The sequence below is a fragment of the Prionailurus bengalensis genome, chromosome D4 (genome assembly GCF_016509475.1).
Source record: "Prionailurus bengalensis isolate Pbe53 chromosome D4, Fcat_Pben_1.1_paternal_pri, whole genome shotgun sequence".
Lineage (NCBI taxonomy): Eukaryota > Metazoa > Chordata > Mammalia > Carnivora > Felidae > Prionailurus > Prionailurus bengalensis.
In genome coordinates this window covers 21,086,641-21,111,665 of record NC_057359.1, presented here as the reverse complement: position 1 = coordinate 21,111,665, position 25,025 = coordinate 21,086,641, and the positions used below count along the sequence as shown (strand labels likewise).

The 25,025-nt window shown below is 43.5% G+C and overlaps 1 protein-coding gene across 9 annotated transcripts in view; it reads right to left on the bottom strand.

Annotated features, from left to right (window-relative positions):
* The window catches only part of LOC122474997 (transducin-like enhancer protein 4), a 142,038-nt gene that overhangs the window by 21,615 nt on the left and 95,398 nt on the right, over window positions 1–25,025 (bottom strand). For all 9 annotated transcript variants that reach the window (XR_006295065.1, XM_043566515.1, XM_043566516.1 and 6 more), the window contains 2 exons: window positions 1,770–1,889; window positions 56–109 (listed from right to left, as the gene is read on the bottom strand). Coding sequence is in view for 8 of the 9 variants with exons in the window: in XM_043566515.1 (XP_043422450.1) it covers window positions 56–109; window positions 1,770–1,889 (174 nt within the window). In the remaining variant the exon portion in view is untranslated. The remainder of the gene's footprint in view (window positions 1–55; window positions 110–1,769; window positions 1,890–25,025) is intronic.

Genomic DNA, 25,025 nt, shown 5'->3' with positions numbered 1-25,025 from the left:
AGACTCTGCACACGAGTCACTGGGACAGCAGGTGAGAGCAGGAGGTTGAACGTACCTCATTGGAAACGTCGACCACCAAGTTGTCGTCGCTCTTCTCAGCGTCGCTGTCCTGCATTGACAATGGACAAGCATTACTTCCTTCCCCAGTGCCCAGGAACAAAGGACAGATTTACCCTAGATGAGTCCAGACTAATTCCTCACATCTTACAAAAATGAACGGCGCCAAACGGGGCTAAACACTTAACGACGTACTATGTTCTTTAATCCTCATGGTGATGTTATAAGGGAAGTAATATGATGATTCCGCTTCACAGGTAAAAAAACAAAAAAACAAAATAACACACAACAAACTGAAGCTTATGGCTTGCTTGTTACTCCAGAGCAGAAGTTAGCACGGCCGGCTAAATCCAGCCTATAGTTGTGTGTGATTTGTTCTCTCAGTGTTTTTGTGGGTAAGTAGCTACTCTTTTAAAATTGGGATTTCATTCTTACTCATTGCCAAATAGTATTCCATTGTGTATATATATATACATCTTCTTTATCCATTCATCAGTTGATGGACATTTGGGCTCTTTCCATAATTTGGCTATTGTTGAAAGTGCTGCTATGAACATTGGGGTACATATGCCCCTATGAATCAGCACTCCCGTATCCTCTGGATAAATTCCTAGTAGTGCTATTGCTGGGTCACAGGGTAGTTTTACTTTTAAGTTTTTAAGGAACCTCCACACTGTGGATGGAACTGGAGTATTATGCTGAGTGAAATAAGTCCGTCAGAGAAAGATATCAAATGTTTTCACTCATGTGGAACTCGAGAAACTTATCAGAAGACCATGGGGGAAGGGAAGGGGAAAAAACAGTTACAAACAGAGAGGAAGGCAAACAACAGGAGACTCTTAAGTACAGAGAACAAACTGAGGGTTGATTGCGGGGGAGGGGGAAAATGGGAGATGGGAATGGAGGAGGGCACTTGTTGGGATGAGCACTGGGGGTTGTACCTAAGCGATGAATCACGGGAATCTACCTCCAAAACCAAGAGCACACTGTATACGCTGTATGTTAGCCAACTTGACAATAAATTGTATTTAAATAAATAAATAAATAAATAAATAAATAAATAATAAAATTGGGAGATGTCACATGAGAATTCAAGCTTGCAGCCTTGTTTTGAGGCCTACAGTCTTGCAGGGCAGCTCCACAGTGGGCAGAGAGGGGACTGCCTGCATCCGCCCCAGTGCCATCCAGCTTGTTCCCTTCACTATGTGCCCTGGAGGGCCAGTCACCGAAGAAAAATGAGCTTCACCCATGCTGGACACACATTTGGGAGCCTCTGCAAGTTATAGTCAACAAAACCTGCTTTATTCCTTAGCACAAGTTCATTTTAGGCATTTTACCAGGTTTTCTATGATTTTATATTTTTCCTTAACATTTCTAGTTGACCAGAGAAAATCCAGCCACCTTGAAATACACAGAGGGAAGTAAATACATCTACAGAAATGATATTATGGAACACCTAAGATGTCTTCTATTAGCTTCCAGATAAAGCACTGTGTTCACTCACGACACGTGTGCACGGACTTGCACGCACAGAGGACTTCAGCTAGCCCACTGAGATCCAGCTATAAATGCAATCACTAGCTTCTTCTCCTAGTAGATGTTTTTTTTCTCTTGTGTTCTAATTGTGGTTGATAACAGTCAAAGGGTAAAATAGCTGCTGATAAAAAGCGGAATAAACTGGCCTCCCCCAAAGCAAAGGTGAATGAACCTACATAACGAGCTGCGATTTCCTTTTCTTCAGTTTTCTGCTTTTTGCTATCAGAGGAGTAGTCAGTGGAGTTTCTGTGCTTCTCGGCACCTCGGAAACTGGCTGATGGGGATACTGAAGAACTCTGGAGTTAGAAAAGAAAGCAGCTTTGAGAAATGAGCATCCCTTTAACAGTGAGTTCTTCAGTCACTTAAGACTTATTGTTCCTCTTCTTCATTAGTATACATACACTTGCAAAACTGTTAGGAGGAGACAGGAGAGAAGGCAGGAGGTGAAAGGAAGAAGGCAACAGAGGTGTAGAGAGAAAACCAAGGAGAAATGGAAAAGGGAATGAGGGATAAAAGGAACGAACCGTGTAGAGGCGTGGCAGAGGGAGCCAAGGAATAAAAAAGGAGGCAGGGACAGCAAATCCAGAAGACAGAAGGGGTCTGGTCCAAAGGAGATGTTGATTACACTGGCAAAGCATCTTTAGAAAAGTGAGAAAGGAAGCGGATAGGGGAAAAAAAAAAAAAAGAAAAGAAAAGAAAAGAAAAAAGGAATGGGGCACCTGGGTGGCTCAGTTGGTTAAGCATCTGACTCTTGATTTCAGCTCAGGTCATGATCTCACAGTTCCTGACTTTGAGCCCCGCATTGGGCTCTGTGCTGACAGTTAGGAGCTTGCTTGAGATTCTCTGTCTCCCTCTCTGCCCCTCCCCTACTTGCACTCTCTTTCTCAAAATAAATAAACAAACACTAAAAAAAGAAGAAGAAGAAAAGGAAAGAAGAAAAAGGCAAGCCACCCCCCCCACCCCCACCAAGTTTGCTGGCTGATGGGAAGCCAATATCTTAAGCCATTACAGAAACACTAAATACATTAGAGTTCAACCTGGAGAAAAATTAGTAAATCTTCAAAGAAAAGGGAAGAGAGGTACTCTTTGGGAATTTGAGCACCCAAAAATGGTGATCATGTGACACTAAGGTCCTATTTACAGAATTTTGCTTCGTCCCTTGTCTTGTGGGCATGGAAGATTCAGAGTGGCAAGTAATAAGAACAGAAACAAAACATCTGCAAAAATGTTCACTTTGTTCCTTTCTGACTCCTACAGTTTTCATAAGCCTGCTCTTTTTTTTTTTTTTTTTAATCTCTGGAAACCCTGGAACCCCCATTAGGACCAGGTAACAGAGAAAGACAGTCCCTCCCTCTTGGGAACACGGTCGGGAGCAACCCGTATGGGTTCAGGTGATGTCCGTCATTTCTGCCCTTCCAAAGAGGTCCCAGGTGGAGGAGGCCCACACGTCAAAAATAAGCACTGAAAGCACAGAGAATGGATGTGTCTGCCATTGAGGCCAGGTGGCTACTGGGAGGCATATTTAGAGAGTATGACAGCCTAAAACCAGATATGAAGAAATGAAGAAAGTGTCAATGGAACCGGGAAGCAACCTTACAAACTGGCTAGTGACTCAGCTCCAGACAGACCAAACAGGAGCTAGCTAGACGTGAAGGTGAGGTGTGAGAGAGGGAGCACGGCTGACCTGTGGAGGGTAGGTCGTAAAGGCCAGAGAAGCCAAGTCCTTCATCAGGGCACCAGCACAGGGCTCTGTGCGCTAGACTAACCCAGGCTGGACGGTGGAAAGAACATTTGGAGTTAAGAAAACAAGTTTTAGGAACAGCAAACAATCTCCACCAGAATATCTCCGCCTTGCCATCTGAATCAATTCAGGAAACTGTTCCCTAAAGCTCTTCCTCATTGATAACTTTTACTCTTCTCATATAAAACTAACCTTTGTACTTTTTTTTTCTCCTTTATCTTAGTCTGATGGTATTATAAAGATACACAACACTGGAGCGCCTGTCAGCATGGAGCCTGCTTGGGATTCTCTCTCTCTCCCTCTCTCTTTGCCAGTCCCCCAGCTCACGCACTCTCTCAAAATACATAAACTTAAAAAGAAAAAAAGATACACATTTATACGGGCTTTTAAATTAACTATGGGGAAGGGAGTGTGATATCCAGAACTTGTGGCCCTGTATTCCATTTCACTTCCTCCGAACCTTAACAGCACATTTTCTTCTGTGGCTAAACTTGCAAAGTGTGTTGTTAGAGGAAAACCAATTAACTTCCTTCCCGCCCCCCCCCGCCCCTCCCCCGCCAGTATCTCTACCAAGACACCACCCCCTAGTGGTCAGCTGTGCTGATGGCAACTCCACCACCAGCTTCAAAGGCAGGAAGGAGAAGGGATAGGGGTTTGGTGGCAAAGGAAGACGAGAAGGGCAGTGAGTGGGTTCCCAACGACAGGGCTGGGTATCTCTAAACCCTTCCTTCCTTTGGCATTCTCTCTCAGCATTTTCAATGAATGCAGTAATGTGTAGGCATCAAACCCTATAACTATCCCTATTCATTCACCCTTAAGCTTAATGGCAGAAAAGATGGCACGCGTTACTCAGTAAGGCGGAAGGCTGTAACAAAACATTAGAAGCCAAATAATTTTTAAAACTGGACTGCTTCATTTTCACGTATTTCCACTCAGTTCCAACCCTTGTTCCTAAGCTATAAAGACTCGGTTCAATGCTTCTGCTTTATTTTCACACCATGACTAGGTTTTTATGACCATTACTCCACTAAAATCATGCCTGCAAACATCATCTGTGAGCCTCTACCTACCATATTTAATGTCAGAACCCCATATCTAGTTCCCCTGTCTCCAGTCTATCCTCCACATTTCTGGGGTTCGTATTTCCCCAAAGAGAGATTCAACCACTTCTCAGTCTTCCTTAAAAACAACAAATGGTTTCCCACTATCCTCAGGGGAAAACAAAAATCCCATATCTGAGCCTGGCTGTTTCCAAAGCCCTTCAGTCCATGCCCTAAACCAGAGCCCTGGCCTTAGAGCTCAGCACCACGAGCTTGGTGTTGCCCTGTGGTCTGTGCATTTTCATTGTATCTAGCCTTTTTTCCCGGTTTATGAGAATGCCCATTTTCCCTCGGTATCTTTCTGTTGAAATCCTCATTCTTAAGAACCAGCTCTAATGTCACCTTTTAAAGCTCGCTCAGACACTGGCAGGCAGAATTAATCACTCAATTCCTCTTTGTTCCCTTAACACTTTGTTCACCCAGTGAGTAGAACCCTCGCAATCAATATGTGGCTATTTGTTTACAAGGTTACTTCCCACCACGGTCTGTGGGTTACTTGGGGGTGGGGGCCCCCGGCACAGTGAGCAGCAGAGAACTGCCCAGAAATGTTTTTGAACGTCAATGAGCAAATATCACTTTTGTGCTCCTCAATCTTAACCTAAAATTCAAGTGACACATTCCCTTTCAGAAGACCACTAGGCTGGACGGTTCCACAAGAAACCATTCACTGCAGTGAGAGCTGAGCAGTGACGCCCCTTGGAATTAGCAGCAGGGAAGTTCTGTGTCTCCTTCATCTCTACTCCTCTACCTACTCCCACATGCCTTCATCCGACTCGTGATATCTTACAAAAAAAAGAAAGAAAAAAAATTCTACGTGTGCATGATTATCAACAATCTGAGTCTTTTGATTCTGAGACCCTCTACTGATAAAGTCATTTCCACTTTGTCCGAAAGGAAAAATTGATTTTTAAACAATTATGAAATGCTTTCTTAAAAATCAATACTTAAATGGTAATGTTTATTTATCTTTATGCTTTATACTTACTTATTGACATACATGTACAGACAGCTGTACTTAACTGGCTGGTTTCTGGCTCTGTGGGCAGTATTTTATTTGTGAATTTTACTGCAGAACAGAGTTATATGTTGGAGTCTCCTGGTAGAAGGATAAAGTAGTTAATTATCACTAGCATTTAAAGGTTAAGCTACACAATGGGCACCGGAGCAATCCACGATGTTCCAATAACATAATTGCTCTGGAATCAAATTGGACTTGGCACAGACTGCCAACGAATCTTACACCACCGTTCTGCCACTGGAAGGCCTCTTGGATCTTTGCTGAGCATGTGAACAGGAGGAATTAAATAAATACTTGTAAAGACAAAGTCATGCTTTCACTACAAAGTACTTCTGTTTCTCTATCACTACTTTACAAGCTTACCTACATTAGATTTCCCCTAGCTTGCTACACAGGAAACTTACTGGAGCTGCATCATGACTCTGTATAAATCTACAAACTCAGAAACATTTTCTCATTACCGTTTGATCATGTGAATGTATCAGCAAATTCATTAAGGAGGGTCATAACAATCAGAAAAAGTAGCCTTTTTGCCTCTCAGGCAAAATACCTTAAATGTGAATGCTTACTAAAAAGCTCTGTATTTTTAATTTTTTAAAAAATCTTTATTTATTTTTGAGAGAGAGACAGAGCACAAGCGGGGGAGGAACACAGAGAGAGACACAGAATCTGAAGCAGGCTCCAGGCTCCAAGCTGTCAGCACAGAGCCTGACGTGGGGCTCGAACTCATCAACTGTGAGATCATGACCTGAGCTGAAGTCGGACGCTTAACCGAATGAGCCACCCAGGCGTCCCAAAAGCTCTGTATTTTTAAAAACAAAACACTTGTGTTGGGATATTAAAAAGAACAAAGTAGATGTTTAAGGAAAGAAAAGGAAGGGGGCAAACAAAAAACCAGGGGAAAAAATAATAAAAATCTGTAAGTCTTATGATATGGAGATCCCAATTGCTTTGGAAGCAAAAGGTAAGCTTTACAAGAGTTACTCCTAACATTATAAATCATATTTTATCTTCAAATGACAAAAATGATAGATCCTGGTTTGAAACCCAACCAAGACTTTACTAAAGTTATTACTGACCAAGTCAGATGGAAAACAGACACGCCCCTCAATTGAAATGGATGGCCCCGTCCCTTCACCTTTACTCCTCTGCCACTTCAAAGACGACCATGTATGACAAAGAGTTCTATAAAGCACACCACCGCCCCCCCAAAAACCCCAAGAAATAGTGTTGTTACAATTAGCTAATTTTAATAACAGGTAGCACAGATTTTACTAGCAGGCAATAGCATCTGTCTGGAGTCAGACTGCCTGTCTGGATTTGAGTCTAGAGTTTTCCACTTAATAGCTGTGTAGCCCTGGGGATGCTGCCCGGTTTGTCTCTCTGTGGTCTGGGACAAGAACACCCCGCCCATTTCCTCACTGGGCTGCGCTGAGAACTAGGAGAAAGAACCTACGTAAAGAAGTACAAGGCAAGGTCCCAGACAGAGAACTGAGCCCTTCAGCAGCAGCAACTCGGCACTATGACGGAGAACTGCGTGCTATTTACTACAGAGCTGGTGTGGACCTTCTATTTGGAGCCCCACATAAGGATTATTCTTGGCATCTGTGTAGCACTAGCCCTCAGCACAGATATACAGATGGTCTGTGTAATGACAGGGTTTCAATAGACTGCTATGAACCAAACACATCTCCTTTCAACAAAGTTAAGGTTTTGGTTCGATACTGCAGGCAGGACTAGAAATACCACCTCCACGTCGGACTTTCTAATTTGATTTCAAACACACATCAAGCTAAGGCTGCTTGCCATTCACGAAGTGCAGTGGGTGTATGTCCCTGCCCGCTTACAAGATTCCAACCAGAAGGAATGGTTGAAGAACCATGATCAAAAACTCTCAAACACATTTGATATGGTCTGTTCATTAGCTACAGCCTTCGAACACCCCATCTACTTGGTACCAAAGAGTAAAACCATCAGATAAAGGGGATAATGATGGGACAAGAGGGTACCATGAAAATCCGGCTGGGGTTTTGCCCCTACCTTACAACTGCTGTCCAGGCCTCCTCTACTCTCAAAACCAGCCCAGTTTAGACCATTAATTATACTGTTAGTCTGACTGTAGTTCATTCAGTATGGGAATTAGTTTAGATCAGGGACAATTCAGAGGAAGTCTGTTAATGGCAGTGGGGGAGGGAAGGATGGAGAAGTCAGGCTCAAGAGGCTGGCTGACCCTTCACTGGTGCCATAACTAAAGTCCTCAAGCATCATTTCCTCTGCCAAAAACAAAAACAAACAAACAAACAAAAAAACCCTAGATGACTAAAACAGACATGAATATTGTTGACTTTCTTGAGTTCAGAAAGGCCAAGGTACTGCTGGAGATCAGCAGGGACTCTGCCCACCCCGCATCCTAAGCAGAAGGGCCTTCAGGAGGAGCCCTTCAATCATGAGTCACCCTGCCAACGATATGTTCACTAGTCCTCAAAGCATTTCAGAGTTATGAAATACTTTAAGTTCTGAAGTGAAAGTAGTATCCTGAATCACCTATATTTACCAAACACAGTACCACACCCCAGTGCATTCCTGACTGAGGTTTTATTGTACAGTATTACACAAAATGCTTATTATTTACATTCATACAGCTCTTTAAAATGGATACAACATTGTAACATTGATGATCCCACCCATTAGAAAAACAACCAGAAGAGATGGAGAAAATAATCCTCAATTTGGAAAAATTAAAACATAAAAAATATTTGGCTAAAATATACACATCTTACATACTGACTCGTAACACATGCAAATTTATGTAAATTAGCTTAAAATTTATAGCATGCTGCTGGTGAAAGACCTGAATATGGTGGGACTCTAAGCCAGTCACCGGTGTCAGTTTACTGCTCATTACAGTAAGACCTTTCTAAAATAACCTGCTTGATTAAGGAAGTCATTAAAAACACAATCTGTATATAACCCTCACAGAACTTGCTTTTTTCAAATTAGCATAAATCAAAATTCACCTTCAAAAATGACTGGGACTTTCTGAAGACCTGCCCTTGTTAAAGTATAATCTCCATATAAAGTAATGAGTCTGTTCTTAATAAATGTTTCACCTTCCACAACATGACAAGAGCAACACATTCCTTAAAATGTTCTATTGTTGTCTTTACCTTTCTGCTTCTCTCCTGGTAAGAGATACCTGGGTCAAGATAAATGTCTCTGGCAGATAATCAAAACTCGATCAAACAAGGCGCTGAAAGAGGAAAGATTAACAAGAGAGGCAGTGTCCACAGTGGGTACGGAATGGGTCCTAGAGTCAGCGCAGGTGGGCTAAACTAGGCTGTACCGCCTGCTGTGTGACCTTGGACAAGTTAATGAACGTCTCTAAATTTCAGTTTCCCAGTGGGCAAACCAAGGCTGAGTGGAGTCCTTGCTGGGAAGGCTGCTGCCAAGATGAAAGGAGAGTGCATGTTGTGAACGCAGTAGCTAGCCTGTGAAGGGCCGCTACTCCTATGCTAATGTGGAGCCACCACACAAGGTCAGTGTGCTCATGGACTCTTTCGGCAAGTATCTGCTGAATACCCACTAAGCACGGACAAACAAAGATGGATGAAACCTACACCTTGCCCTCCACTAAGGCCCCGGGAGTTAAAAATACTTAGAATACAAAAGTCCCACATATCTTTTCCTTCATGCAGTAAAATACACAGCACTTCCATATTCAGTCATTCATGTTTTGTTTCCATGGCCTCAGCATTATGTATTACTTGGTCAGGATAAAACGCTATAATAATTTATAAGGTATCAATAGAATTGATTTTAAATTAGGACATTATCTTAATGTCCTCCTGGGTTTTCTTGAATGTTATTTCCTCTTCCTGGAATAAAGCTGTTGGCTCCACCCCAGAAATTTCATTAAACACAGTTACTTTAGCTGGCGAGCTGAGCTGCTGCTGCTGTGTGATGCTCTGACACCAAAGACACAGGTCTGGTCCTTGTGTGGCCACCTCAGCTTCCCTCTCCGGACAGCCACTGTCTGCCCGTGGGCCAAACTGTGGGTTACATGAGGAAGCAACTGGGAGAATGAGAGGGGACAGGAGAAGTGAGCCCACAGATACTGCTCAGAAGTCCCATCTCTGATCCAGGCTGATCGCCCCAGAGCCGCCGCATGCCCTTCAATCCAATGGGCCTCCTCAAAGTTCACAAGACCTAACATTCTTACGCGCGTCTGTCCTCCGTCAAGAGTTCCCTTCCCTCGTAAACAGACAAGATTTATAATCTTGTATGCGCTCTGTAAACTACAGTCGCAAGCACCTGCCACCTTCCTCTGGGAATTTTTTTTTTTAAGTACAGCACCCATAAAATACATCCTAGATCATTCATTCACTGCTGCCTTATAATCAGTGTTACCAAGTCGCGCTGACAACTACGACACGATACGTGAGTCTGACTGCCCTAAAAACAAAAAGGGGGGACTGGCAAAAATTTCCTTCCTACATTTTCCGGGAAGGTGACTGACTTTGGACCTACATTTGCACTGTGTTCTGTTCCTAAATCCAAATATCAACCGATTTCTACCAGCTGCTTTGAAAGAAGCTGAAGTAGAGCAGCTGCTCCGAGAAAAGAAGTGACTCAGCTCGAAGACTTGGCAAAAGCTATGTCTTAATGGACCAGAATCCTCATTTTAGTAACTATTAAAATTTATTGGAAAAGAAAGCCTTTTCATGTTGCTATTTTTTCCAGTAAACTGTTTTAATCTATTTCAAAGACTAAACCTTTTTTTCTTCCAAAGAGTGTTAACTCCACAGAGCCTCCTATATTTCCTTATGTATTACGGATGCAAATATTCTCTATTCTCTACAACATCGGAGGGTAGTTCAGCAGGAACACGGAAGGAAACAACAGTGTATCAATTCAAAGGCAGGCTGCCTAACAGTTTTGAGGGGCTAATCAGAAACTCCAGGTCTTTGTCTGCCACCTCAATACGGCAAAACAGTTTTCAGTGATGACTCAATTTGGCCGTAAGGTCCTTCACTAAAACACTCAAGTGTGTGCTCTAGAACAGACCCGACAAACATAAACATCATGTGAGCCACATACGCATTTAGACCTTTTCTAGTAGCCAGATTTTTAAGAATTGGAAACAGTAAAATTAGTTTTAGTCATATACCTAGTTAAACCGCTGTATCCCCAAATACCATTCAACGTACAATCCATGTCAAAACCGGCACTGAGACATCGTACGTGATTTTTTTAGTACGAGGTCTTCAAAATCTGGCACGTGTTTCACACCTGCAGCCAGTCTCGATTTGGACTGGCCACGTTTCCAGGGCTTTAACAGCCACGTGTGGCTTGTGGCTACCATACTGGATGACAGAGGTCTCAAAGATCCTAAAGCCACAATGGGAATCATGCCTATTAACGTAAGAATCTGGCACTTTACAGAAGTACAACAGGCCTGACCCGGCCACTGCCTCCCTTCTCCAAGCTGAGCTCAGAGTCTCTTTGTCAGAGAGCTGGACATCCCATACTCTTTCATCCCACAGCATGGGCTTCTGCCAAGAACTCTTCCCCAGTCCAAGTGGCTAGCGTTTTTCACCTTTTATGTCTCAGCTTAAATGCCACTTTCTCTGAAAGGTCTTGTTGATGATATTACCCAAGATCTCTCCTGGAAATCTCTATCACAGCCCCTTATTTACTTCCATCCTAGCATTTATACGACAGCCATTATTTTCTTATTATTTTCTTGTCCCTTGTACTTGACTCGAGTTCCACGAAGGCAGGGACCATCCCCCTGGTTTGGTGCCTCAATGAATAGCTGCTGAACAAATCAGTGAGTACAAAACTTGATCTGTTCCTGTATCAACACGCATGCCTACGTTTGCTTGTTCCCATACTGTTTTCGTGTTACCCGGAGAGAAGAAGTTGTGCGTTACCAAAGGGCAAAAGCTACTGTGCCTTATTACTTTGTGTTCTCAGCACTCAGTATAATGACTGTCACAGCCAGAAGAGCAGCTGCCTGGGGCCGGGGGGCGGGGGGACGCCAGTGCAGGTGTGGTGTGTGTAGGCACACCAAAGGAAGGAGGCAGCCTTCAAAAGTCAAAAGTGGTAATTCTGAAAGTGATACAGTGACAAGACAATTTTCAGGATTATGCTGTAAAACTACTAACAGGAAGCAGTACAAAAATTAAAACTGGGACAGAGGGCGGAATGATGCCAGGTGGAAAGAGGGCCAGAAGTGGTAGCTTTACTCTGGTTGTTCCCCACCAGCAAGGGCACAGGATCTGACCTCTGGGTGAACACACAGGAAGTTATTTGTTGTTGCATAAACGTGACACTATCAAGGCCACCAATTTTTCTTATTCTGAAAGAGATAAATCTTCTACACAAGGGAGACATTTTTCAACTGGCTCTCCTTCGTCTTTCATCATGTACTCATCACCTGCCTGTGACCAGGGAGAAACAAATCTTATTCAAGTCTGACCACTGAAAAGGCAGGATTTAAATGAATCCTGCCTGACAGACCGACCACAAGAAGAATGCAGGCATCAGCAGTTTTTCTGCGGCTGCTCATTTAGAGAATAGTGATCCCTGGGGATCTCCTAGAAATGTTTATCTCCCAAGGAGGTATGTGGTAAAAGGAAGGGGGAAAAAAACCACCTTCAGTCCTCATGTTTTTTTAATGGATAGTAAGTCACCACACACAGGTGATGAAAGAAACAGCCCCGTATAGGGCAGACAGACATAATACTTGTTTTTTTAAAAAGAGCTTTACAGTGGCTGATTGTTCAGTCACAGACGACTAGAGTTTTATGTAAATTTTTAGCATGTAAAGCAACATACAGCATGAGTATCCATCAGCTTAACAAAGTGATTTCAGTATACTGACGAATGAAAACAAAAGAGACACAGACACTCGGAGATACAATTTCCAATCTTTCCCAAGAAATGATTTCAAGCAGCGGCTTTCATTTGACAAGCAGATCTAAAGATGCAGGGCTGACAAAATACATAAAGCACTGGAGAAGCAGGTTGACTCGCCAAGTGTGTGCCAAGCAAGAGGAGTCTGGTCTAACCAGGAAACCACGCTCCTTCCACTAACCAGCGCTGAGATGCTGGTCGAATCCCACCCCCTCCCACCACTCGATCATAGGTCAGAGAGCGAAACTGTAAAGGGCCTTACAGAACACGTCTCAGAGGTGTCCACTTGCCACCGCAAACAACTGTGGGTGCTGGGCCCCGGCTCCTGTTCTCTGACCTTGACTTCTCCTTCCCTCCCACTCCTCACCTGGTCCCTGCCCTGCCATCAACACCTCTGTCAACGCTTAGTCTTGCTGGTGGCAGCGTGGGCTAAAGAGGTTGTTGACCCTTATTCTAACATGTCCTTTCAGGTTAATTACTTTTGTATACTCGGTGTACCCAGTGACATTTAATCACTACGGCACTACTCGAGTAAACAGAAGTGAATGGAGCCAACTGCAATTTGGCATTGAGCTAAATGGTGCAGTAATAGCAGCATGCTGAAAACGGACCGCGAGAAAATGCTCTCACTCACCACGGTGAGAAATGAGGTGGACACCATTTGATCAATCGCTGTTTTATTAAAAAGCAAGCACACTAGCCCAGTGGTAGGCTTTTGCTATTTAATGCTAAATACGGCTTAAAGGAATCCTGCACTTTGTAACATATGGACGGTCCAGTAAGTGCCTGCTGACTGCCTGGATGATGACAAAAGTAACTCAGAGTGTGGGTGTGACTTTCACGGTATGGATGTGTCCCCTGTCTCCCTCTCCACAGGCACCCACGCATACACTCAAGCACATGTGTCCCGTGGCAGGATAGCCCTCTGCTAACACAGTCAACCGTCTATCCTCTTGCTAGCGTTTGGGTTTGTAAATACCCGGGGCACAGAAGTTAGATGCAGAATGTCCTAGAACTCTGTATATACATCAAAGCATCCAGTACTAGATTAATCAAATGTCATGCCATAGACCGTGAGCCACTGAAAGTCTGAGAAAACACATGGCCAAGGACTTCTACTGGGAACAGAGAGTGGGTCAGAGAGGCCATCCGCAGCCCTGAACGGAACCAGCCAGAGCAGAGGGACGGAGGGTGATTTTGTCGAAGTGCTTTCAATACTGGCTGGCAGATGAAAACACGAGGCCTTACTCCTCTATCTAAGGAACAACAAAGACTTCGCAAGCACAGTCTCATGTAGCGATGCCAGTAAAATCCCACAACGTTAACCGAATGCTCCTTCTGTACCGGCAGTGTGGTGAGACACTGGGGACACGAAGTGAAGACGGCACCAGTGCTTCGGTGCTGTCGAGTCTAGAGGGAAGGGGATGGAATGGAATAATCACAAGCTGGACAGAGAGAGTGCTCTGGTTTCAAATCTCAGCTCCAGCAACTTATTAGCTGTGTGATTCTGGCAAACTAACCCCGAGGCCTCAATTTTCATCCCTGTAAAATAAAGATACCTGTCCTACCAGATTGTCATGAAGATGAAATGAGATAGCCACATGAAATGGCAAGCATACTGACCTTTCTTTCATGCGTATTTCTGGCATCTGCCCGAGAAGCCACAGGCCAAGGCTTCGCCAGCAGCCCAAGCAGGCAACGGGAGGCCTGGAGTGCGGCCGCACTATCTCCTACTGGCCTGCCTTTGACAGAGGCAAATGGGCAGTTCTTCAGGTTCTGGGCAAAGGCCACCACCCCACTACTTGCCCAGATTCAAACGTTTCAGCCAGCAGATTCTCTAGTTTGGGCATCTACCTGCCCTGTTGGCTTGGTGCCCTCTTCAGAAGTTCTGCTCTTTTCTCTCATTCGTAGGATTCACGTCGAGCACGCCTTCTGACATGACGTTGAGCCGGGGTAGTAGAATAAAGTCTACGCTTGCAACCCCAACCTCACTGAAGTTTGACAAATGACCCTAAGGTGAGTAAGGCATCGGGACTGATGGGGTGGGGTGGGCCAGGCACTCTGCTGGGCTATAAGGCACTGACTGAGCACACATTACCCCTCAGAGCACCCCTGTTGTAGTAGGGGGCATCAAAATAAACTTACTGATATAGTAATCAAAAATCAGTAAGTGCCAACAGCAACATGTTACAAAGGAGATAAACAGGATGCTAACCTTCAGCGTCCTGACAGGGTGGCCAGGGACTGGTTCTCAGAGAGATGACATTCAGCTGACAGTGGGAGCAGAAGCTGGAGCCAACCATGTGGACGGCCAGGAGAACGCTGTGGACAGAGAGGCAGGAGGCCTGGGTGCCGACCCTGGAGGGCCAGCATGAGGGGCTGGTGCCGGACAGCGGGAGGGCTGCGCTGTGCGGGGCTCAGCAGGCCATGGGGAAGTCTGTTTAATTCTGAGTGCCACTGAGGAGAATGGGGGGATGACACATGTTCTCAAAATCGGTCAGATCTCTGGAAAGTTCTATGTTAGAGGGGGACCAGAGTTAAGACTTTTCAGAGCACTTAAAATCGGAAAAGACCACCTTGCTTACTTACCTCCACCCTCTGGTAATTAAAAATAAAAACAATACTAGGTGCACAACATAAACCTTGCAATTATACTAAAATTAAAACAACAGCATTTTGCTTCAGATCATCAAAACTGAGCTCTCATCACTTCTGTGTCCCTGCTTTTACCAACCCAGTTAGCAGGGAGGCAGTGATCCAGGGCAGATGCAGGTGACTCGGACTGGAGGGGGCACTGGAGAAGGGGCGAAGAGGATGGATTTGAGAGATGGGGAGGTATGATCCGGCGACTCACTTCACGCGATCGTGTATGTGTCGCACACAGAAGTATGTGTATGTTGCCGGGTGTGTGTAGGTATATATATGTATTTATAGAATCAGAATGGAAAGCCAGCTTGTCCACATACTTCACTCATCTTCACTGTGATATACGTTTGTACTGGAAAAACAAGGAGCTCCTGTCCTTTCCTAGGTATCCCACAAGAATGCGCTTAACCTTAAGGTGCTCATGGGACGACGGGGAAACATGTGAATGGCATCCTCCAGGTTGATCACGGAAGGGGGGTGGGGTGGGAACACACAATTGATCTAATCAACCAGAATTACATTTCCACAAAGTGGTACACTAGATATTTGAGAGAGACGCTGCAGAATAAATGCTGATCGCTACTCAAAGAAACTTAGAAAGAAGGAAGGAAGACCTGTATCTGTGATGAACAGAAAACCGGATTATAAGAGCATGTGAGACATGTTGGGGGGTGAGATCTACCCACTGAGACTCCTATGGGAGAGTAGGCCAGGCACTGCCAGGGAAGGAGGAGACAGTGCTGCCAGGGTCCACACCTGGGCTGAGGGGATTTCAGGCATGGGGGGAAGGCGAGGCTAAGTCCAGGAGGAAGAGGAGGAGAGTAAGACACAGAGCAGCGAGGACAGAAAGGTGCCCTTTCTCTGGGATAGTGTCACAGGATGAGACAAGCAGGTGGGGGGCAATTCAAGGACTAGGCAGTGGTTCTCAGCCCTGGCCTCATGACCGACTTGCACAAAGAGCTTCAAAAAAAAAAAAAAAAAAAAGCCTCACCTGTGCCCTGCCCTGGAGCAAAAGAGTCAGAATGGGGAGTAGGCCTGGCCAATTTTACAAGCCCCCCAGGTGGGTGGCTCTATCTTTGAGAACCTCTGACCTCAGGCGTATTCAGATAATCAGCAGTGCTGAGACTGCTGTCAACTAGTACTCCTAATCAACTAGAACCACCTACCTATTAATACCAAGTCACCTCCAGCCCTTTCAGAGGGCACAATTAGCCCAGCAGCAGCAACAGCATCCCAGACTTTATCTCCCTGTGGCTGTTCTTGCCGGGATGACCCACATTTAACCGGTAAGAAATAACATATTTCAAAATCATAGTTTGGAGCTGGGAGAGAGAAAACAATCACAACTGTGTCACAAGATGAGGCGACATGCTCTTTACCCATTTCTGAAAGCCTGAATGTGGTGTTCCCATGCATGACTCTACAATGCTGACAAAGTGATGTATTTTGAGTGCCATAATTAAAACGATAATCTCAATAAAGTGGGCATTATGAGATAATTGGCCATCCTCAGGTATTAAGTAAACTGTGGTAAAAGCCAAGGATACTCATCGCCAAGGTCAATTACAATAATTGCTAATCTGAATCACATTATGCTATTGTAAACCCCGCTTGATTTAAAACACACACACACACACACACACACACACACACACACACACACACACACACACCAAAAACTGATTTAACACACACCACAGGGAAATGACCTGAGAAGGAGTTCTTGTTGTTCTTGTTGCCTGACTACTGGTCACTGAAGATTTCGTATAATCAACTTTGTAGGGTCCCCACTTACATCCTATCCCTTTAAACCACACCTGTTTCCTCAGCTCGGCAGTCTGAGCTCATTAAGGAAATGTGCCTCTCAGACGTTAGGTGGCTCAGAACGGTAACATATAGGAAGACAGAGTGGCTCTAAATTGATAATAAAATTAGTCCAACAGAAAAACAAATACCCATTACTCCTTGAGAGTAATTTTCCCTGCCTCGGCACGTTACAGGAAGTCTTCACTGACTTCTGCAGAAACCGAGTCTCTCAGATATGATGGGTTTTAGCTTGTGGGAAGTTATTTCACCCTCCACATGCCACTGTCAGCTTGCCTAGTAGACCAACACTCAGGCTCAAGTAACCAATGGTCAACCAGAAGTCAGGAAAAGCCCGGAAGACAAGAGGGAAAACAGAATGTGTGACCTTCCTTCGGCTAATTGGAATGTGTTTGGCAATCGAAGAGTATAAAACTTCTTTTTTAAGCTGTGATTAAACATCAAGACTTTGATGTTTTATACGGCATTCTTCCCCAGTAATTAACTGCACTAATGAAGTTAATTAGTGGGGAAGAATGCCGTATAAAACATCAAAGTCTTGATGTTTAGTGTCACCATCAGTTCAACTAAACAGTAATAAAGAAATAATTTCTTAAAGCGCATTTATGCATGCTCAGCACTTCGGTTTACAAGCTCCGATTGTAGGATAGGAACATTTTTCAAAATATCCAAAGATGCTATCCCCGATGCAATCCAACTGCACTGACAGCAACAACATACCATTTAATGTAGTGTAATTAAGTGGCCAAGAACGCCACATAAAGCAAAAGAATTGAGACATTTAATCATAGTTATGAGGACAGTTATAAATCTACCATTACTGTGAGATGAAGGAATGGGGAAACCCAAGGCGAACAGCCACACGAAGAACTATGCAACCTGAAAGCTGATGCTAATTAAGCAGTGGATAGTGGGTTTACACAAGGGATCAAGACCCCATGGAGAGTGGGTCTAGACAAGGGATCAAGCTATCAAACAAGACGTGCAGACAGCAGGTCCTTTCAAGCACTCCTGGATGGCACCTCATGTCCTCTGCCCTTTGGTGGAACACAGTGAGCAGGGATAGCAACACTGGGATGTGAAGTCCACCGTGGGCCTCCTCCACGTGAGGCTCACGGCCACGACAGGCTCTACCGAACAAGGCTGGTAAGTGCTCCTCTTTAGGGGACATCATCTAGTCCCCTACTATCTTAAGTATGGCCCACTGTCCAGCACCGTGGAGATCCCCTTTGAGAGTCTGTCCCAAATACACTCCTGACGGCCCTGCCCTGTATCTAACTAAATCTGCAGTTAACTCACATGTCTGTTTACCCTCATTAAAATATTTGACAAGCACCTGTCTACTTCAACCTCCCCCTCACCTCCTTATACAGGAAGAAACTTGAATCCCTAAGATGAAGGAGCTCAAACCAACAGGGCAGATACTGAAAGACGACCCTCTGATTTTAACAGGAGGCCCAGGAAATGGTGCCTGTGTGCTGCGTCAAAAGAAACCAAGCTGTATACAGAGCAACAAGGCATCATCAATAAAAGAGGACAGAAGGAGTCAAGAGAATGACAAAGGGGATTGCTTCATTAGGTAGGACAGGTCTGGGTTCAAATCTATTCTACTTGGGCCAAGCAGTCTATGAAACAAGTATGAAGTGAAAATTTACAAATTCTAGAAATATAAAAGATGAAAAGGACATTAAAATGTGTATTGGGAAAGAAAAGCTCTAGAGAAGGAAAAGTTGTGGAGTCTCCACTTTACTTTTTTGAAGGGGGATGGAGACATAAGAGGAAACGTGGCATCCGCGGGGGGGCCACCACACAGGACTGTGGAGAAAGCGGATGGACCACCCCGGGCACCATGAATTGTGCTCCTGCACAACCGTACGTCGCCACACAAACTCACGAGGCGATGACAAGGACGCGCAGATTGTCGCATCACCTAAGGCTGCATTCTAAAGGTCAATCAGGATTCTAGACAATGACAAAAAAAGAAAAAAAAAAAAAAAAAAAAAGAAGAAGGCAGGCTACATAAAAGTCACTGAGGCAATTTCATCATTAATCATAGAATGAATGTCTCTCTCCCCAGTGAAATGTGAGCTCCGTGAGGGTGCATACTGGTCTTTTTCAATACTATATCCCCAGAGCCTAAGTACGGTGCCTGTCCTTGGCTAGCCACTGAAGAGCAAAATTTTAACAACATTTAACAAAGAACAGTCCTGAGGCTTATTATGTGGAGATGCTCACTGTATTAAGCATCATCTAGCAGTTGCTACACTGAGTGATGGGACAAAACTGACAGATAAACTTAACTCTTGGAGGCTACATTAGTTTCCTAAGGCTGCTGTACGAATTCCCACAAACTGGATGGCTTAAAACAACAGAAATGGGGGCGCCTGGGTGGCTCAGTCGGCTGAGCGTCCGACTTCGGCTCAGGTCATGATCTCGCAGTTCATGGGTTCGAGCCCCGCATCGGGCTCTGTGCTGACCGCTCAGAGCCTGGAGCCTGTTTCGGATTCTGCATCTCCCTCTCTCTCTGCCCCTCCCTCACTCATGCTCTGTCTCTCTCTGTCTCTAACATTAAACAAACAAACAAACAAACCCACCACCAACAACTGAAATGTCTTCTCTCATGGAGGGGGAGGCTAGAAGTCATGGTCAAGGTGTCAGCAGGGCCATGCTCCCAATGAAGTCTCTAAGGAAGAATCCTTTGCCACTCCAGCTTCTGGTGGTTGCTGGCAATCCTTAGTACTGCTCTATCTGTGGCTGCGTAACTCCAATCTCTGCTCGTCTTCATATGGCCTTCTTCTCTCTCAGTTTTTGTACTTCCCTGCCCCCACCCTGTGGAACAGTGGCAATGTCACTGAAATGTCTCAGGAACTATCCTGTCTAGATGACTTTCTCACCACATGCACGTGGTCTCACTGTCAAGGCAGAGGCACTGGCTTTTTAAAGGTTTCCCACCTCCTCCTAATTTCTTTCAGAGTCTTGCCTCATCTCCAGCATTTTAAAGTACTAAGGAATTCAACCTGTAGCATTTCTCCAAAGGAACAATATTTATATTGCAAAATGATGAACTTGGCCCTCCAAAACATCCTCTTACTCAAGAACTTGAATGAATGAGGGCAGCAGCAGACAAGATGCAACAGACCCATAAAAACACTCCTCGTGTGATGCAGACACAGGGCTACTGGGTTGAGGGTGAACTAAGAACGTATGAGCCTTTTCCTTTAAAAAAAGTTTTTAAAAGATTAATGATATGTCTAAATAACTGACTGATATAGAAACTTCCTAACAACGTGGAAGCCAATAGCTCAAATCAATAAAGTCTCAATCTCTGAGATCCTCTGGACTTGAAAATACTTTTTGGTAAGTAATAAGCAAACTCATTTTTAATTCAAGCCAAAGAAGCAAAAAACCAGAAATCATGCTCCCTTACATCCTAATATGCTGCCAAGTAGTTAAGTGTGATAACTGACATTCAGACATATGACCTTCTGTTCAATTCAAATAAGTTATCTTTAGATGTTTTGTGACGACTATTCTTGTGATTTAAGCACCTCATAATAAAATCCATCTTTCATTTTGCTTTTGTTTAGGAAAGGCTTGAATAATACCCTTACAACAGTGTTCTGGCAAACACTTTTAAATTATGTAATTCACCAGGTTCAACTCTGCTGCTACAATCACTTTCAAAGAAGATGGTTATAATACATTATCATTACAGCTATACAATCCAAGTTGAATTTTCCTTGGCTGAATTCCTAACATTTTAATGCTGAAATTGATCTGTTTTAAAAACATCATGTGAAGGGTTTTTAAATACCATACATGCCCAAGCTATTTTAAATGCTTTAGAAATGAGCTTGCATAAACAGAAGAAAAAAAAAAAAATCTGTTCTCTAATCTAGCATTAAGCATATTTTAAAGAACAACAGGCATGTTTCCAAACAAACTACTGTAGTATACAAATTACCCAGCAGGGATGAGGATAACAATGCTTCTTATGTGGGTTTAGAACCTAGAGAAAGCTGACATTTCATCAAAGTTGTCTTGGAAACAATATTCTTTGTATTATTTAAAACACATGAGGTGCGCATTTGGGCGTGGGCTATTTCTTGCAAAGCAGATTGTGAGGCTGCCAAGTTTCTAGTACAGTGACGAGGAAGAGGAGTGTGTAAGCACTGAAATTATGTAAGAGGTTCACAAGAACACAGGACCGCCAGGACTCTCGCGTGCTATGCTCTCTGGTTCCCACTCGGGAAGACTTTCCTTCACCGCTAAGACCACTGTGCAGACGTGACTGCAGTACTGGCCACAGCTTTCGTACCTCCTTGTATCCACATTTGGTAGTGCCTTGTCATACTGATGCTAGATTCGGTCGTGTGAATTGCTTTGGTCAAGAGCACAGTATCAAACTTGATGCAAAGAACCCTACTCCTGCCAGAAAAAGAAAAAAAAAAAAAAAAAGAACAAGGCTTGGCTAGCCTCCTGGATGGCTACAGGCGACATATGGGGAGCACCAGGTTATCTCAGCTGAAGACATTCTGGACCACCCAGCTGACTTCAGACACAAGAGCAAATTTGGACAAACTCAGCAGACCAGCCAAGCCTGGCCAGGGTGGAAGAACTTGCCCCACAGCTAACACAAAGACTAAATTAAAGAGAAATGACAAATAGTTTTCACTTTAGACCACTAAGTTTTAGAAAAGATTATTACACAGCATTGCTAACTGATATAACCATTTAATTAAGAATTAGCACCATAAGAATATATGCCCCTTTCACTCTTCAAGCTATATTAAAAATAGATGAAAATAATGGAAATTAAAAAGCAAGCTCATTCCTTTCTGGTTCCCAGCCTTATCACTTCTAACACCTTAAGAAATGAATCAACATATGTATCAATGGTAAACTCTCATAAATTCATTATTGCTTCACCAACACCAACCAACATTTGAAAATCACTCTATAATTTTCAAATCATTTCCACGTATCTCATCGTATTTGCCCTCTCCAAAAGTTTGTTAGGACAGTATTATCACCACCATGTTAGTGATGACCAAACAGAACTCTAGTGAGATTAAGGGACTGCTTGAGGGCACACAGCTAGACACAAGTACAGCTGGGGCCAGAATACAGGGCTTCTGACTCTAGACTGGAACTGATTTTCACTAATACCCTGACACGAAGTCAGGAGAATAGGACAAGGTCAATGAGATTACTCACACTTGATCAATTCATGGAGTAAAAAGGCAAGACACAAAAAACTAGATATTGACGTAACTGAAATAATTTAGGAAAAAAAAACCAGAACAGCTCACGGTATAAATCCTAAATTACACTGATATTCCAAGATTACGTAAGTTAGATATGTATTCAAATGCCATTTCTTTTCACAGCAATAAATATTTTCCCAGGTCATTATTTTTGAAATAGTTCTCAGTATTCAGATTGAGCGCACAATTTTGTGAATCAAAGGAATTTCGAAGATAAAGGGACCACGGTAATGATACCTCCATAAAGCTAGTCAGGACAGGCACTGTGGAAGCTCTATAATTGGTTCTCTCCACATCTGAATATTAAAACAACTCTCAACTTCAAGTTTATGCTCAGCTTACTTCTACATCTCATCTTCGTTTAAATGTCCTCTTGAGGAGATTTTCAAAAGGAAATAAAATAACCTTTTAGAGTTATCATTTCACAGACACAAAAAGTACCCCGTAAGCCCTAGGAAGAAGGACCGTGGAGTCCACGGACTCCTGAAACCAAAAAAGAAGAGGCAGAGAGAAGCAAAGGATTCTTCTGAAAGACAGGGAACAGTGAGCTGGGACTTAAATTAATGGTCTATATCAAAGGTTGGCCAGCTTTTTCTGTAAAGGGCTTGCTCCCATCATTTTAGGCTTTGCGGACCACATAAGGTCTCTGGTGCATGTTATTTGTTTACAACCCTTTAAAAATGTAAAAAAACAGTCTGAGTTCATAGGCCACAAAAAAGGAAAGGAAAAAGAAAAATAAGAAATGAATTTGGCTACAGTTTGCCTGTGTCCTCCTCTATATAACTGCAAGAGAATGTGGTGTATTCCTACATTTTTATATGACCTGAAGCATATGACCACAACAATCCTATCAAGTTTCCAGCATTCTCTCCCCAGGGAGAGAGATGGGGTCTGCATGGTATGACCAGCTGCGCCACCTGGGGCCGTCCCGCCACTCTGAGATGCCTGGGCATTTAGATTTTTGTTATTTTAAATACAAGAAGAAGGTCACAGGTGGTCATGTTAATAACTTCAGTTACCAGTCAACTCAGTCGCATGGCTGCACTTACTATGCCTGGGGACCCTGGACGGAAGCCCCTGGCGGACCAGTCTGGAGGAGAAGGAGACCAGTTGCCTCCCTTCACTGGTTTATTCGAGACAGTAACAAAGAAAGGACTGCTGTGACAGAGGCACCCTGACAGCAATCCCGGAATGCTCAAAGCCGAAAAGGACAAGGTCTTCCCCCCTCAGAGCATTCTGTCCCTGGAAAAGCTCGAGATAAGATAAGCACACAAGTTCTAAGGCTGCACTTGAGAGCCTGCAAGTCAGGAAACCCTTCGAGCCAGATGTGCTTTCAAAGTCAGTATTCGGGCAATTTGAGAAAGGCAGTATCATACACTTACTGTACATGCTCTGGGATAACAGCCCAAGGCCAAACATTAATATTTCTATCGTCAACTCAGTTTTGTTACCAAATGAGACGCAAAGAAACACTTTGTTTTCAGAGCTCTTTGGATTTCGGGGTAGCGGGTATGGAACCGTCGTGGATAAGGGTAAGATGAGGCCTAATCCCAGAAGAGTCTGTAAACTTACTTTTTCTTTCTCTTTCTTTGAAAATAAAGTTTTAACTTAAGAAAACCACACAATATGGTGATTCCAGAGCCAAACTCGAAGCAGCCGTCAACTTCTGCTATACCAGCACAGCCTTCTTTATGGCACCAGATCTTAGCAAAGACGACAAGTTACCTGAGATGCACGTGAGGGGAGTTCAAGCTCATCAAGATTTTACTCTTAGTAATGTTTTCTTGCGTACTCAAAATCTATTAAAAAAATCAGACCGAAAAAATACGTAAAATATTCCCTAGGAGGTAGTTAAGGAAAGAATATAATTTTCTTAATATATTATCCATCAAATCACTAAGTACCCGTGGCTATGTGGCTAGAAAAGGTAATACACTTCTAGAATGGGGCCACTGTAATGTGGACATTCAATCTTCAATTTCCAAGAGAACATGCTCCAAAACCCAATAATATGAAAGCTAGAGATCTCCTGACCTTCTCAGTATGTATGTCCTGTCATTCTATGAGGAAAGAGCCTATGCCCAAATGACCTTTGCTTCCGCTACAGTGCCCTGTATGAAGCAAGCCCTTTGTCAAAACCTAACAAATCTATCCAAGCGATTTTCATTTGTACATCTAAACATGAAAAACAAACTATATTGTTCATTAAACCGGCAGAACGGTAAGTTCTTTTCACCACAGTGGACGGAGTATATCCAAGACTCATTTGAATACATCAATACATTATTTTCCCCAGAATGAATCTGGTTTTTTAAATGCAGACAACAGATTTAGAGGACTCCTGGTCCAACTATTTTGGTTTTAATACTGAAATAAAAGCAGGGAGAAGGACTTGTCTGAGGGCCTATAACTAGTAAGAGGAGAAGCCCGGGCAGAATGAGGTCTGCATGTGGTTTCTGATTCAGGTAATGAAAATCTGCTGATAAACAAGGATGTTTACCCAAGACAATGTGTACAGATTAAAGCCTACACATTAGTTCTGGTCGTACTGCATTAGGCTCACAGAGGCAAGATTATGAGGAAACAAAGCTTCTAATTATCAAAGAGGCAGGTCCACACACAACTGGATGAAGCTCGTCACCCCTGAACTGAAGCATCCTGATCCTGGGCAAAGGCTGTGCCCAATTTCTTTCCTGCCTTATTTCATGTATTTCAGAATATGGCTAACATGATTTCCTGCTAATTTCTCTAACAAATACAAGGACTTTATACAATGTAAAACAGCTCTCTGAACTTGTGCAGCAAGTGCATCCCACTCACTACTTGCTTTGCCAACAAGCTTCTGATTTGATCTTCACCTTTATATACAAACAGGCATTCAAAAGAGAAGAAAGCAATTTTACCAAGAGCACCTGATA